Source organism: Podarcis filfolensis (genome assembly GCF_964270895.1).
Source record: "Podarcis filfolensis genome assembly, chromosome: 2".
In the NCBI taxonomy this organism is placed as follows: Eukaryota; Metazoa; Chordata; class Lepidosauria; order Squamata; family Lacertidae; genus Podarcis; species Podarcis filfolensis.
The window spans coordinates 87,020,778-87,037,424 of record NC_139605.1 but is presented as its reverse complement, the minus strand read 5'-3'; the positions used below and the strand labels follow the sequence as shown (position 1 = coordinate 87,037,424).

General features: G+C 44.9%; 1 protein-coding gene across 1 annotated transcript; it reads left to right on the top strand.

Annotated features, from left to right (window-relative positions):
* Positions 1–8,929: 8,929 nt before the first annotated feature.
* On the top strand, positions 8,930–10,072 carry LOC310755325 (urotensin-2 receptor-like; the record flags this gene model as incomplete). The annotated part of the gene is made up of 1 exon (XM_083597949.1): positions 8,930–10,072. The coding sequence occupies one exon, from the start codon at positions 8,930–8,932 to the stop codon at positions 10,007–10,009; it is 1,080 nt and encodes a 359-aa protein (XP_083454075.1). The 3' UTR covers positions 10,010–10,072.
* Positions 10,073–16,647: the final 6,575 nt, after the last annotated feature.

Sequence of the window (16,647 nt, the reverse complement as noted above, 5' to 3'; positions counted from 1 at the left end):
AATCCACATATGCTAATTTATATAGATGGATATTTATACCATGCACGTGACCAGAGTCCAGTGTGTTGGGTCATTCATGGGCAACTTCAAGGCCCCTGCTCTCCCTTGTTAATTTATTATTGCAATTATATCCCTTTCCCCTATATATCCCCCTACTCCATATTATCCTAAAAGCAAGCATGTCAGGATTTGAACTCTGATCCCTAGGCCTCTAGCCACTACACCGTGCTGCTCCTTATCTCACCACTATACCTCTTTTCTTCCTCTTTAAGCTAGGCTTTGTCTGGTCAGTCATTCAAATAGAGGATGCTTTCAAAGAGAGGGCTGTCGTGTGTAAAGTAGGGCACATGGCCACTCTACCTCTAAGCTTAGTTGGAACTGAGGGAAGAACTGCTAAGCATGTGATTCCACAAGCGCCTTCTTAGGATGGCTTTCATGCCAGTCTGGGGCAATAGCCCAATGTAGCAGCTGGGCAATGCCTCATCTGTCACAGAACTCCAGACATGCTGGAGCCAGCTCTGTTGATCTGCCTTGTTGCCAACCTAATGATATTTAGATAGGGTTTGGTAATAGTTTATTTAGTTACACTGTCAATTTTCTTGAGGAAAATCTAATTGGGTGGTTCGTCAGAGTCCAGATCTGTGGATGAGTTTCCTAGATACTGCAGTATTTAAACACATAGCCATTCTTACTGTGGCAATCTTGAAAACTATTAGGACATTTACCCGGTAGAACACAGCAGTTGTGGCGAGAGGCCCCAATATCATTGTCTCCAGCTGCACAGGACTGTTTGGGGTGATTATAATTGATTAAATGCCTGGTTATTACATAGGTCTATGAATGCCAATGAACTTCCCAATGGGTATGTTACAAAGCAGCTCCTGTTGTCATCACCCAAACTACTTCAACACAGGCAATGCAGCTGGAGAAGCTGCATAAATTTTGTAGGATTTCTTCCACGCTTTCATCCACGGATAATCCATGGGCTTCCTCACGTCCCTGAAGGTAAATAATTATTACTTTTTCACAGCTGGAAGCAGAAATATGCTGGAGATAAAAGGCTTCTGGTTCACAACCATGACCGTGAGGAATCCAAACCTTGTTGATGGCAATGGATCTTTATACAAAGGATGGGTGTTGTTTTAAAATTATTTCCAAACTATCTAATGTTTTCTATGTACCGAGAATTAAAAATAAGAATGTCCCTGCCTGTGTCTCCAGTTATCAAGATTTCACACAAATTCAGCTTTATGTTTTTATGTGCATGAACTCCACAACCGCACAGGTTCTAGACTTCAGATCACAGGTTCTTTTCAGATAATAATCTTGCGTGTGTGTTGTACACCCGGGTGTATCCTTGCAGATGTTTATGAACTGAAGCCATGTAAACAAGCCAGCCTATCACAAAAATCACAGATTTGGGCAGAGTGTCAGAGTTATCACCCTGCATTTGCTATCTTCGCCCATCTCTGTCTCCTAACACAGTTTAGATTACAGGCAATCTTAGCAATGGACATAAGAGCAATACATAATGATAATGTAAATAAATCTATTTTGTTGCTATTATTTAGCATTTTTATATTGGTTTCCTTCCCCCCCCAAAAAAAGTGATACTGTCCCAAGTGGCAGTAGTAAATGGGTGGATTTGCCCACTTCAGTTGCTTCCAAGGCTGGCCCAATACACTCTGCTGCCTGAGGCAAAGGACAGTATGCCTCCCTTCTGCACCCCATTTGATACACAGAAACTGACTGGACTAGCAGTTGAAGCTTACTTCAACTTTCTTCCATGGCACCTGAAGGCAGCAAGGGGTTGCAGCCATGCAGACTCCATGGTGCAGACAACAGTAGGGCTCAGAAGGCATGGGGGAGAGTATGTGCCACCTGAGGTACCTGCCTCATTTTATCTAATGGTAGGACAGGCCCTAGTGGCTGTGGAGGTGATGCAGATGCTGTTGCTGCTCATTTTGCACTGTGGCTTACAAAAGATTAAGCAACAAAGCAGGGACACTTTCATCAAGATGAGGGGAAGGCGGAATTCATGCTAGGCAGATCCGTATAGCAAATTGTTGTAACACGAGTATATTTAGAAGTCCTCTGTGATGTGTATCACTGAAGACAATGCAGTAACTGTCAGAAAATGAGAAAACCGTGAGATGGTAAAAAGACTTACTTCTCCCACTCCCTCAATAAAGAGCTATTTGCACGAGTAAAAACATCAAGCATTTGACACAGCAACAATCTAACGCAGAAATCCAAAAGAGGTTCAGTGTTTTATTTGAGACCCAGCTCCCCCTTTTCTGCCAGCACCCACCCAACCTTTCCTAAGTCTGTTTCCAGTGGTCAGAACACAGTGGGAACAGCAGGGCTGGGGTCATGTCACAAAGACCACCAGTTCTGTAACAGATGTCATCATATTTCGCAAGCCGAGAAGTAAATCACAAGCCAATCTTTTGCTGTCCCATCCTGTCACTCTCTAGTGCAGGGGTGGGGAATCTCTGTGGTTTGCAGATAATATTGTTGGACTCCAACTCCCATCAGCCAACATAGGTAATGGTCAGGATAGTTCAGCAACATCGGGGGGGGGGGTATAGTTTTCCCAGCCTTGGTCTGCTGTGCCTCTTAAAAACAGAGCCCTAGAAAATGTTGGAGAATTGAGGCTGCAATCCTTTATCCGCTCACCTGAGGGGAAGCCCCACTGCACTCAATATCCTTTACTTCTGAGTAGACATGTGCTGTTAATCAAGCTGCTATTCGTAAGCTGCTTTCTGAGGGCACACAGTGAGACAAGATAAATTCAAAATAAGATGTAATCAACAGCATTTTCATATGCTCAAAAGTCCTCATTCTCTGTGTGTCCTGTGCTGAAGCGCAAATGAATAAGGCAGAACAGAGTGGCATCCCCTTCCCACAAAATTCTATCCATTTCCCCCTCCTCCTTGCTTTGCATCACAATACAACCTGAGGAAGAGTTCTGAAGAACTCAAATGCTTAATCCTATTTTGTGACAGTCCTAATAAAGACACTGCTAATGTGGACTTTAGAGAGACGAGGGTGGTGCTGTGGGTTAAACCACAGAGCCTAGAACTTGCCGATCAGAAGGTTGGCAGTTCGAAAGCACGTCAAAGTGCAAGTAGATAAATAGGTACTGCTCTGGCGGGAAGGTAAACGGCATTTCCGTGCGCTGCTCTGGTTCGCCAGTAGCGGCTTAGTCATGCTGGCCACATGACCCGGAAGCTGTACGCTGGCTCCCTCGGCCAATAAAGCGAGATGAGCGCCATAACTCCAGAGTCAGTCACGACTGGACCTAATGGTCAGAGGTCCCTTTACCTTTACCTTAACGTGGACTTTGGAATCTTTTCTTCTGGACTGATATGGGTTTACTTTTCAGAGGACCATGCATTATCTTTCCTACAAGAAAATAGGAGATTCTGGAGTAGGATTTGGAGGCAAAAAAGAATGACTAAGGCCATGTCTACCAGATACAGAATAGGAAGGGGCCATCGGATGACAATGGTGGTGAAAAGGACAGGCAAGGTTTGACATGTGGACTGGCAACACGAGATAAAACAGGTGAAAAACCAGACTTTATTTCACCTGGGTCAAAGACAGAGTTTGACATCCCACACACAGGCTGGAAGCCTCAATGGTGCCCCTCTGGAGACCTCACCTGGGGCAAAAAACCTGGCTACCCCCCACCCACCCAATAGCTACAGCTCTGGATAAGAGAAAGCAGTTGGGGTTCAGGATTTTTTAACCTGGTTTTCCCCAGATAGAAAAGGGAACTATTTTTACCCACAGCAATTTATACCCAATTAAAAATCTATCTCTATGATGCTAAAACTGATGAGTACAAAGCGCTATGCTTGAAACAGATGGAGCTGGACCATCTCTCATTGAAGTCATTAGTTTGCTTTTGTTTTTAAAAATCGTTTTCAAAACCTAATGCAATTCAGCATGGAAGCAATTATTGTTTTATCTCCCCCAAGGATTCATCTAAACCGTATGGGGATCAAAGTTATTTTTCAGGAACCTTTAATTAAATCCATCTGTTCAATGCAGCTATTTCAGTTTGCTTAAGAGAGCTCTGAGTGGTTTTTGACACACTCTTCAGGGGTTTCCAGATTCTAATAAACCAACATAGACAATAAAATCTGACTCTAAGGACTGTATTTACATCTTATTTTTACAGGCTTAACTTTTAATTATATTTTCTTATACAGGCAAGCATAATGTACAAATTTTGTTACAAACAGGTCTGACTCACCAAGCCCAGAAAATGGCATTTTAAAAAGAAAAAAAAGAGCAAGCCACAGTACTTATCACATTTCCCATTCATTTCTCAAGTGATGGCAGCTGTTACGTTCCAGTATATTATGAAAAACACATGGTTGTCAACTGTCATAAATTCACAGTTACCTAAGGCCAAAACTTAAGCAACATGTGATAAGATCATTAGAAAATTCCTGCTCATGGCTTCAGGCAGTGGTCATTTTGAATAACGTAACCCAACAGGCCGGGGGGGGGTGGATTCAAAATTTGGCGTTTAGTCCTTTTTAAGTCAACATAATGATTTTTGAATAAGTGTAATTAGCAACCAAGGAAAAGCCTGGAAATGCAGTGCAATTTGATTTATCCAAATAGTCTAATGGGAACATGCATGGCAATTACAAAATGAGATCCTAGTATAAATATTAGTACTGTTTACATAAGCTTACATAATGATGTGAATTGATATTGCTAAACAGATGAAGGATTGATAGGGGGTTCTGCTCTACTTCAACAGAGTGACTGAAGTTGTGAGAGGTGAAGGGGTACCCTTGGAAATGGCCAATTTCAGTTTCTGGAAGGCTGCCCTGTTCTCCATTCAATGTTCCAGGGCCTGGAAGTACATTGTTCTGCACACAATGACCCTGTCTACACAAGTGATTGCGCTGAATGAACAACTTGGAGTCATTTCGGAATCTAGGCTTAAAAATTATGGAGCACAAACACTTAGGTACAACAATTCAGACAATTATATTACATGAACAAACCCAGATAACAGCTATAATGTCACCATGTGGAAGGTCTATATTTCTCACAACACAAAAAAATATTAGTGTGAATTGTACGCAAGTAATTATCATAACTTAATGAAAATTTAGCCAGATTCAAGGACTAGATGAAATGTCACAAGGACTACTTCTGACTTGCAGGCCATCCTTGGTGCACAAAGGGAAAAGACTATAAATTGCTCCTAATCTGTATCCAATTTTATGACAGCGAGATAATTTTCAGATACTCGGTGGACAGGGAATATGGATTGGACCAGAAAGACAGAAGGATGCTTGAAGGATGAAAACTATTTTCTCCATGGGTGGATACCGCAAACCATTTTATCAAACTGTGTTCTACTTACTGGACCAAAACAGGAAGAAGTCATGTGTAATGAACTTGATAATGACCCTGGTGGTGCTAAGGGTGAACTAATAAGGCAGAAGTCTGCATGAACAACACTAGACATTGTTTCTGAGCTGTTCTCAAAAAAAAAATCCTTGTATTTACATGGGAGGAGCCTGCAGGGCCTGTCCTACCATCAGGCAAAGTGAGGTGACTACTTCATGCAGTAGATGCTAGGGAACAGTCCCCTGGCAGTTCCACCTAGGCCTCTCAGCTATTCCTCTTGTTGGACAGAGCTGTGTGTGCTACACATGTGTCCTGCCCCGCCCACTCCACTCATCTGCTGCCCTCAGATGCTGTATTTAACAGGGTTCTAGCCCTTCACAAGTGTCGAAGTAGGATTGAGCTTTCAGTCCAGATGTCTTCTGTATATGGAAACAAGACAGGGCGCCATTTTGTCCTTTGATTCAAACACCAAAATGTTTTGGGCTGGCCCTGGTTGTCTGACCCTTAAAAATGCAATTTCAAATATATGTGGATGATACTGTAAAGATGAGAAATAAAAAATAGTAAAATGCAAGGGAAAAGAAAGGGGGTAGAAATCTGATAATAGATATCATGAGGAAAACACACACACCCAATAATCAGCCATTCAGGACGAGAAGGCTGCGGTATATCTGTACAGAATATTGAATGCTGCCTGCCACAGTATAGATCCAGCTCTGAATATCCTCAGAACATTATGTACTGGCTAGCTGAGGAAAACAATGAATGACATCTGTTTTTTCTGTATTGGTGCACATTATGTATTCTGCTCCAATTCATTCAAGTAGTAAGGATTTGCCAAAGAGATGTCTGAAGAAAAGGAAAAGGTCCAAGTGAAACAGCGAAGAAAAAAACTAAATTCTATGTTTAACAGTTTATCTAGAAGCAAATCTGTTTGTGTCATAAACCCTTTATTCTCCTTCCAGTAGCACCTTAGAGACCAACTAAGTTAGTTATTGGTATGAGCTTTCGTGTGCATGTGTACTGAGAGTTTTTGTTCCAAAATCCAAAAGGCATGAAGAAGTAGAGTGACTTAGAGGTTTCTGGGTGTCATTTGTGTGGGCTGAATTGTCACGAAGCCCAGGAACAGCTTTATTTCAGAAAGTAGATTGAATCTCTTAACATGTCGGTTATTTTGCAGGCAAACTACGCACAAATATACACAGCAAAGTCCTGACAGTTTGTAAAGAAAAGCAGCCCAAAATAATTGAAGTCTTGAGCAGAGGATCAGCAAGGCACTTGGGTCTTTCCCAGCCAAATAATTTTTAGCTCAAAATCAGCTCCCAGTTTATTTCCTTCACCCATGTGATTGGTTCCACATCCATTTAACAGAAAAAACAGCCTGTGGGGAAAGGGTTAAGCACCACTTTCCTCCTCCTGATGCTCTTTTCATATTTTTTTTAAAAATGAGGGCCTTTATTGCAGACATTTGCCTGAAATGCAGACCTTTCCCTCTATACTTTTTTTTTCATTCTTATTAATAACAGAACAATCCAGCACAAACAATAGGTTGCAGATTGTATGCCCCAGAGTTATATCAGCCACGCCTCAAAACATATGCAGCCCTTAGAAGATTGGAACATGTAAATTCAAGTGTTCCATGCAAACTGCACCAGGTCAAAGAGTCCAAAAGGAGCTCTGAAGATCAAGAGGTCTGGGCTCCTCTGACCTGCAGTCGATCTAGGAGGTCAAACACACCCAGTGTGCACCAAAAGTATTCTGTGTGCTTTCCTCTCTAGCAATCCTCAGACTTTATTATATAGAATATAGAGACTGAGAATGTAAATGATAATATAGATGAAAAAGGTGTTCTTGAAGGTGTTTGGTCCTCTCCCATGACAACACCAGGCTGCATTTCCTCTCCTGAGGCTTACTCATGGCTCACATTTTCAGAACTTTCTAGCATGGGTGCAGGTTGGATTGTGTGTGATAGTAAAAATAAGAATGAGAAGCCTCCCATTCTAGAGTCCTCCTTCTGACAACCTTCTCCACTAGGTGAATCCTGCTTTGGTTGATATGCATTTAGCAGCAAACCTTCCCTTTCCCAGCTTATACTACCAAAACTCACTGTTGGTTGGGGTGGAACTCCACCCTGCTCCTGTCTTCCAGCCATGTGTGGACTCTGTAGGGAATGGGGTGGATCATCCCAAGTGCTCCAGTTCCTGGCATAATGAGGACTCGAGTTCCTGTATCTTATAGATTCATAGAACTATAGAATTGGAAGGCATCCTAAGAGTCACCTAGTCCAACCCCCTGCTGTGCAGGAATCTCAACTTAATCATACATGACAGATGACCATGCAACCTGATTAAAAACCTTTAAGGAAGGTCCACCAACTCTCCTCTTCCACTTTCAAACAAGAGGTTGTAATTTTGCCTCATCACTGACAAGAAACCTTTTATGAGGATTGCCAATAATGCCCTTCTGCATTCTATGTAGGATAGACAGGCCAGTCTCTACGCAAGAGAAGAAACAGACACAAATCTGACATCAGAAATGGCAGTATACCAAGAACTAGGGGCACATTTCTCTGTAACTGAGTTAAGGTGGCCACCCTGGAGCTAAAGAGCAAAATCCATCCAAGAGGTGAAATGCTACCATTGGCATGATGGATTATTATCAAACCACAACATGCGGTAATTGGCTCACTGATGCCAAAATGCCTGCTAGCAACCAACTGTTTTGTGAATCAGCCCTAGGGTTGCCACCTTTCTTCTGGCAAAATACAGGGTGGGGCGTTGCAATTTTTAAATTATCTCGTGCTGTAGTGACTTCAAAGCGATCCATTGCAACCTATTGCAGCCTAACAGGATGGCCCCTCTGGAATTCGTTAATATGTCTGTGCTTGGCTACCCAGAGCTTAAATGAATAAACTTTCACATAGCCTTTCAAACACATGCATTTGGAGAAGATCCCTAACTTGGCAGAGAGAGAGACGTGAAATACAGGACAAAATTCCATCAATATAGGATGTAGCATTTGAAATAGGGGACAGTCCTGTATTATATAGGACTGGTGGCAACGTTATCCCTGTCTGTGCGTTTCCTGACCTTACTGCCTGCGCTCCCTCCCCTCGCGCACAGACGCAACCCGGGCTGACACTTCATGCAGCTGATGGAGCAGACTCAGACTGCAGTCCCGGGAAAGTTTACGCCAGATGGAATGTGTTAGTCTTTAATGGCTCCAGGAGACTTTCGCTTAGCGGGAAGCGCCCGGACCACCTGCACAGCGCCTGCCCTCCTCCGAGTCCATTCATTAGCATGCCTTCCCCGTCCTTGCGCAGCTCTGCCTTTCCCGGGGTGGGACTCCTCGGAGAGAAACTGCGGCGCTCGGAGAGGGGAGAGGCGACGCCGGGAGGGGCGGGCCCGAGAGAGAGAGAGAGAGAGAGCTAGAGAGAGCGAGCTTGGAAGCGGGCTCTGCGATTGGCTGCCCGGACCGCGGCGCGCTGCAAGTTGGGCGGGAGACGGTCGGGCTGCCCCACTCTCTCCGCGTGCGCCCGGCCGCCATGGAGCGCAACTGGAGCGCCGTCGGGGGGCCGGGCAATGGCTCCTCGTCGAGCGCACCCGGGGAGGCGGCGGCCGCGTGGGCTTTCGGCGCGGTGCTGTCGGTGATGTATGTGGCCGGCGTGGCGGGCAACGTGTACACGCTGGGTCTGCTGTGGCGCTCGGGGCGGTGCGCCCGCGGCGCGCCCTTGTCGGGCTCCATCGCCAGCCTGGCGCTGGCTGACCTGCTCTACCTGTGCTCCATCCCCTTCATCGTGGGCACGTCGGTGGCGCAGGACTGGTACTTCGGCGAACTGGGCTGCCGCGTGCTGCTCAGCCTGGACCTGCTCACCATGCACGCCAGCATCTTCACGCTGACCGTCATGTGCACCGAGCGCTACCTGGCCGTCACCAGGCCGCTGGCCACGCGGCAGCGGTCGCGGCGCTTCAGCAAAGCCACGGCCGGCGCCGTCTGGGGGGTGTCGCTGCTGCTCACGCTGCCCATGATGCTGATGGTCACGCTGAGCCGCAGCAAGGACGGCAAGCACATCTGCGCGCCCACCTGGAGCCCCGACGCCTACCGGCTCTACCTGACGGTGCTCTTCAGCACCAGCATCCTGGCCCCGGGGCTGATCATCGGCTGCCTGTACGCGCGCCTGGCCACCACCTACCTGGAGTCGCAGAGGAACCCTCCGCGCAAGAAGGAGCCCAAGCGCTCCCCGCGCCAGAAGGTGCTCATCCTGGTCTTCACCATCGTGCTGGTCTTCTGGGCTTGCTTCCTGCCCTTCTGGATCTGGCAGCTGGTGCCCCTCTACCACGGGCCCCTCGGGCTCGCGCCCCACACCCAGAAGTGCATCAACTACCTGGTGACCTGCCTGACCTACAGCAACAGCTGCATCAACCCTTTCCTCTACACCTTGCTCACCAGGAACTACCGCGAGTACCTGCGCAACAGGCACAGCAACTTCTACCGCTTCACGTCGTCCTTCCGCAAGAGGGGCTCCAGCCTGCACTGCTCCTGGAGGCGATCCACCTCCTCCGGCACCCACGGCGAGTCCGGGTCCGAGGCCCTGAGCATGGCCACATTAAGGGACTGCAAATGAACTCTCTTCCCCCGGTTTCTTAGGAGCAGCTTGCAAACACCTCCGAGATCCAGGTGGGCCTGGGCAAGGTAAGGCCTCCTATGTGTCTGACTAAAGTTTGGGAGGAGTTGGGCCCACTTCCAAGGAGGGACACTTAAGTAAAGAAAGGCTTGTGTAGAATGAGCCTAGCTTTGCTTACTCAGAAGTAGATCCTTTTGATTTCAGCCAGACTTGTTTCCAAGCAAGTACTGCTAGCCTAACTGTGCCAGCTACCAACAGTTCCATTAAGCACTGGTGAAACTTTGGAGTAAATATGTGCAGCATTGTACAATAAGCTTGTTAATTCAGAAGTCTTCCTTGATGGCCCTGCAGCCCGATGCTGTTCATATAAAATGGAAACTCCCTTTTGAATTTGGTGGGTTTTACTCCTAGATAGGCGTGCATAATCATGCAGTCTTAAATTAGATCATGTCAGTTGTGAATCTTGTTAAAGTGGACTAAAAATAAAAGGTATGCCCTTTTTAAAGTAGTTGGGCATCCTGGTTCATGTGTGATTTGTCTTTGCAGTGAAAACCCGGGATTTTTTAGATTTTTTATTTGCTTCTGTCAAAAGCCTATTCAAGTATCACTTGTGTAAAGATGCTTTCAATCTGACATATCTAAACCTATCTCCGAGTGGTCCCTAGGATCAGTAGTTGGCAGAACCTCTGATTGTGTCCCTCAAAGTTAAGTCCACAGGCTGTGCAGTTGTAAAAAAGGGGGAAATAAATTTGGGAGCTAGAACAGATGTAGAAGAGACCTGCTAGCAGGCTGCTAAGGTGAAGCGCTGGTCCCTCACACTTGCTTCTCAGAGCATCTCTGCTCTGGCAAAACTATTGCTGACTTGGGCCACAGAGGAAAAAGTGGCACCAACCCAAATATTCTAGTCCAGACAGTCCCAACTTCTGATCAAATTCTCTCCCCCACCTCTTAACAAAAAATATAAAAAGGCCTGGAATGACACTGGAGTCCCTTCAAACATTCAGAATGAAACAGAGCACTTGGTACAGTTCTCACAGAACTACAGAATTTCAGAATTCAGGTGTGGGGGGGGGGAGGAGTTACATGATTTAATCCTATATCGAAAGCAGTGGCGTAGCGTGGGTTGTCAGCACCCGGGGCAAGGCAAGTAATTTGCGCCCCCTAACCTGGATTTTAGGTAGGGGCAGAGAGCTGCGAGTGTGAGCGCCCCCCCCCCAGATGTTGCGCCCGGTGCGGCTGCCCCCCTGCCCCCCCCCCACGCTACACCACTGATCAAAAGTTTTATGCTTGAGAAAAGCTAGCACATTTGGGAAGAGGATTTAGCTGGCTTTCTATGGGCAGGGATTTTTTAGGTGGGGAAACCATTGAAATACATGTCAAACACTCAGTCCTGCATCCTTGGAAGTTTATTGCATACTACTTTTCTGAATGTTTGTCAGGTTCATTGTTTTCTTACACAGACTGATCAGTGAGGAATGCTTTTGTGCCTTCACTAGATCATTCTTAAGCTTATTTCAGACCTAAGGAACCATGATTCAGGCTGCAGTCCTATCTTTGCTTACTTTGAAAGCAAGTCTCATTGAACTCTGTGGGACTTCTGAGCAGGCATGTTTAGTATTGCACTACACAAATCTTCATTTTCCACTTGATTGTTAGATTTGACTTGCAATACTTACACCTGTCTGAGAACACTGCACCATTCTGCTTTGCAAACAATATGCATTAGCTCATTGTTGAAGCCAGTGGCTGTGACAGCTTTAGTTATACAGTGTCAATGGCCTTCATAAATAATCTTTCTTTAGACTAAGGTAATCTTTTAAAAGAGTATCATTATGAAAGACTTTTGTTTCTAGATAGGGTTAGAATTGGGATGAATATGAGTTTTGCTAGTGGATCTGGAGTCTGGACCCAAATAAAAATGCAACGGAACTAGGCCACCACTACCATTTTGTTTTTGGTGAATGTGGTGAAGGCAGAAATTTGAGAGGAGGAGGAGAATATTGAGAAGGGAGATGAAGATGTTCCATATACCTGAACAGGTTGAAACCTGCTGGCTTAGAAGAATTTAATTTTTGTATCCATACAGAATATACACCCCTCTTAATTAATTTCTACTATTAATATAGCCAGAATAAAGTCCATTCAGACAGTGATTTCTTTAATTAGGGTTGGACAAACAATGTGCAATCACAGGTTGTTTTTACTGGTATGCCTGAAGCTCCAGAACACCTTACACTAGTTTTGATTTTGAGGCTGATAGTCCCTGAAAAACATGCAGTCTCTGTAGTCTTTCTAAATGGCCAATGCCCCTCCAAAAATAGCCTATATGCCCAAAATCTGCCTTTTGGATACTAAATGATAAGTGGAAAGTCTTTATCTTTGTTTGGAAGCTAATGCTGGAATAGTTTGAAAAAATTGCTGCTTCTGCAAGGTCAGGACCGTTTATTAATACTTGTTTTTACATTCATCTATGTAGAAAAGTCCAGTGTGGGAGGGGGTGTTGCTACATAACCCAAGCAATAGGATAGAAGTTTTAAATATATATGTACTTTTCCTGGGAATAAAGTGTGTTTTTGTCCGTCCGTCCCCCTCAACATAATACACCTTGGAGGAACAATAAGGAATGGTAAGGAAAACTCAGGGTAGTCCAGAGTATGTGAAAGCTACATTTTAAATAACTGTTAGCCTGGAATGAATGCTGGTGAGAAGTGAAACTGCTCCCACTATAAATGATATCCAGGAGCTGAGAAATCTCAAACTCTTTGATCCACAGCAGTCCCACAGAAATAAATTCTGTGGGTTGTATGCAACACAACCCTCAGGCTAATGTTCTACCAGCACCAGGATTTCTCATTGTGCCACAGAATGAGAAATCCTCTCCTACCACACACCCCTAAATCTGTTCTGGGAGTTCCTCCAACCCTCTGGAGCGTATTTGGGGGTAGAATAAGTCATTTTGTGATAGCAGTAATCCTTGCACTCACTCAGTTATTTAGTTGAATACCATCCTTTGTAAGTATCCTGACAATTACTTTCCACAGACACTTAAACACCTGCTTACCCACACTTTAAAAGGCTGTTGATAAAAGAATTGGTTTGTCGAATCATTATGTGAAATTCATTTCAGCGCCATGAGCCTTCTCCTCCTGTCCCTTGGCTCTCCCTGCCTCCTTATGGCTGAGCTGTGATGAGAGAAGCCATGTGGAAAAATTCTCCACTCTAACTTTTAATGATACAGGAGTCTGGCAACCCTGTGGCCTCTTGGTATTGTATCCCAAGGTGCCCAAGCCTCATCCACAGCATTCTTGCCTCCTTTCCTGATGATTGTATGCAATTCCCCACACACTGCACACTCTTCTCTTTGGTCCCACCTTTTTTCCACCACCCATTTCCTTAGGCCCCTGATCTTAAGCCTACACCTTCCAACAGGCTTTTCCTCCTTACGCTGGCCAATTCCTTGTGCCACACAGAGTGTTCAAAATTAGCCAGGCATTTTGCACCAGGCTTTCAACCATTTGCGACCAAGTGAAGATGCCCGGTCACTAGGATGGCGATTGACTTCTTTACCATCTGGGGATCATTGGATCTTGACCATTTTCACACACTAATACCCTATCTTGTAGAATTCCATCAGTTATATTTTATCTGCGCAATCAGAATGAATTTTGGGAACCAAAATGCTTTTTCTGTGCAGCCTGAGCAGGAGCAGTCACTGTTAAGAAAAAGAGGTTGGAATAGGCCAGTATATATGTAGACTGTCCTGGGATCAAGTGACTTTTCTTCTTTAAGTTAAGCTCTTAACCTAGATCAAGGTTGTCATCTGAACTAGCCAGATGTTTAACTGAGAATCAATCACAGTCAGTCCATCATTTGAAAAATAAGGCATTAGAGCCGGCTTGCCCCAAAATGGCAACTAGACATTCCATTTTGGCAACTGCAACCTTGATTTAGCACCTAGCTAAATATAACCTTGATTTGGCACCTAGCTTATATATATGAGTTTCTAACACTGTCCACATGCACTATCAGAAAGCCGCTTTGTGAGATAAAGGGAGAATGCTCCTGTTTTCCCTTTCAGTCAACAGCCATTTCTGCCTTTGTGCCCTGAGTAATGCTGGGTCCCCACTCCTCAGCCTCCTTTCTTATTGGTGCTTGACTTCTTCCTAGGCCTCTTTCTCCTTCACCTGCTTTATCCTCAGGCTTCTGTCTCTTTGCACCTTTCACTCAGTGACCCATGTCTCTGGGCTGCCTGTTCCTTCATTTCCCTATTGCCTGGGATCTCTTCCCACTCGGCTTTTTCATTGGTGGTGGTCAGATGGATTTCTACTTCCCTATAAAAACTGACCTGTTTATCACCTTTCTGTTGTCCAGAGCTTCTTTAGCTTAGCACAGAAGGCCTGTTCTTAGGCTTCTGGTCTACACCTTCACTGTACGAGTGGCAGGTTAGTTTGTGGCCACTGGTCCCACTCACCTGCTGGCCCAACGCCCAATCTCTCTGTTGGGTGGATTGTGAGAACGGATCCAGTAAGCGCACAGCAGTGTGTGCAAGTAGGCTTCCCAGCTGTGAGAGCAAGCGCTATTATGGGTCATGTGACCCATGTGAACCTCTGCTTCTCTGTGAGCATTCTGTGACATCACAACAGCTCACCTTGTCACTCTTGGGAGTTTTCTCCAGCACTCCAAAATCCCTTAACACAAAACACCAATGCTTTTGGTTGATACTGCTTAATGGTCTGGGGCATCTGAATTAGACTTAATGAGGCAAATTTGTTCTTGGTGTAGCACTCCTGAAGTCATAATGATCCCATTTCCCTGCACAGCCTAGGTAATGGCAAATTTCCATTACAGATACTTCATAAATATGTTCTGGAGAATTACGTCTGTAATAAGAAAATGAAAGGGGCAGGCACATTTATGGCTTGTTCTTGTGAGGGTAGTAAGTGTTCTAAATAGCAGTGCCCTGGCATTTCTAAAACATCCATATTCAATGTGGTATGTATTACTGCATTTATACGTACCACTGCGTGGCTTAATTTGGAGAGGGCGGTGGATTGCATTCCGTCCTCTACCCTCAACCTAATTCATTGAGATTCTGCTGCTGACTGTTGCTGTAAAGATCAAGGGAATATTTCCATGCACAAATGGATCCATGCTGCTCTCCCTTTCTCTTATAGGGAACTAGGGCTAAGTGATTAAGCGTATTCCTTCCCAGACGGAAGACTACAGCAGTCAAATGTCTGCTGACCTTCCTATACTGAAAGGCACAGCAGCTTGGAATTAGTAAAGTGTCAAAGCTAGTTGTGATCTTTTTCACCTTAAGCCATTTAGGACTTCTGCATACATGATGGCACCCTATGAGATGGCAAAGAAACCCTTCTGCAAGCTGGCCTGTTTACTCAATAAAAGGAACAACTTTCAAAGTGGCTCGCCGCTACTAAGACTAAGCAGCGGTGGAATGGTGTCACCCCTTTATGAAAGGACAGGTGCAGATGGTGTTCTGATTACAGAGGTTATAGCCATGGTACAAAGCCGTCATTGTATGGTGTCCTTGATGCGGCTGGCATGATATGTGAATCAGCCTTTGGGTCAGCATTCAAAATTCGCCAGGGGCTAGGCGCCTTTTGCACCTGGCTATTGGCCACTTGCGACCAAGTGAAGAAGGCCAGACGCCAATTTGGCGCCTGACATCTATACCATATTTCAAAATACCTTTTTTGGGGGGGTCTGGATTTTTAGCCCTCCCTCTCTTAAAAAAGAGATCTGGCCCCTTCAAGCATATTTAGAGAGTTTTTATCCTTACATGCAAAGAGGAACACCTTTGAATCTGATGGGTTTCTGCTGATGCTTTGCTTTTTAAAGGAAAGGAAAACACCCTTTTTTTTGTTCATTCCGCGGTGTTTTAAAATAAATGTTCCTATACATAATTGAACATAAAAACTATACATTTTTAATAACTTGCATGATGCTTCAAAGCTAGTAGCACACGACATGTGGGGATTGGCGGGTTCTTGGGTGTACTGAATACTTGCTGAATTAAATTGCTCAGAGACTTCTCAAGACGAGGTTCTGTGCACACTTCCTTGGCAGTAGTCCCCACTGAACTCAGTGGGACTCGTTTGCGCGTAAACAAGCATAAAATTGTGCTGCACGCCATTTCTTATAACCTCAGTCTATTTAGCTGGTCTATTGAACAGGCTGATATTAACATTGGAATTAGGAGGGGTGGATTAGACCTGTTGAGTTAATCAGGGCAGAAAAGAGGCAAATCATCCAAACCAAATATGAGATAGCAGCAGGAGGAAGGAACCCTTTGAGAACTCCCTTTATGATTCTCGACGGTAACCAGTTGAAATGAAGACAGAGCTCTTCCTGCACAATGATTGTTCAGAAGAGGGAATTTCAATGGATGTTGTTTATCTTCAGCCCTTCATAATAAGCAGTGGCTGTCCAAATTCCCTCTTTCGCAGAACTGTTAAATGCACCAGAGCGCTGCCTTGTTGTTTTTGCTTGTTTCTTTTCAACTGGCCGACTCCTGAGAAAACGTATACCATTGTTGATGGTTTTATGTTACATAGATCCTCTGGGAAACAAAAACTCCTCTTTTCCCATTTACCAATTTTTTTCAGCCTGGTTGCCCT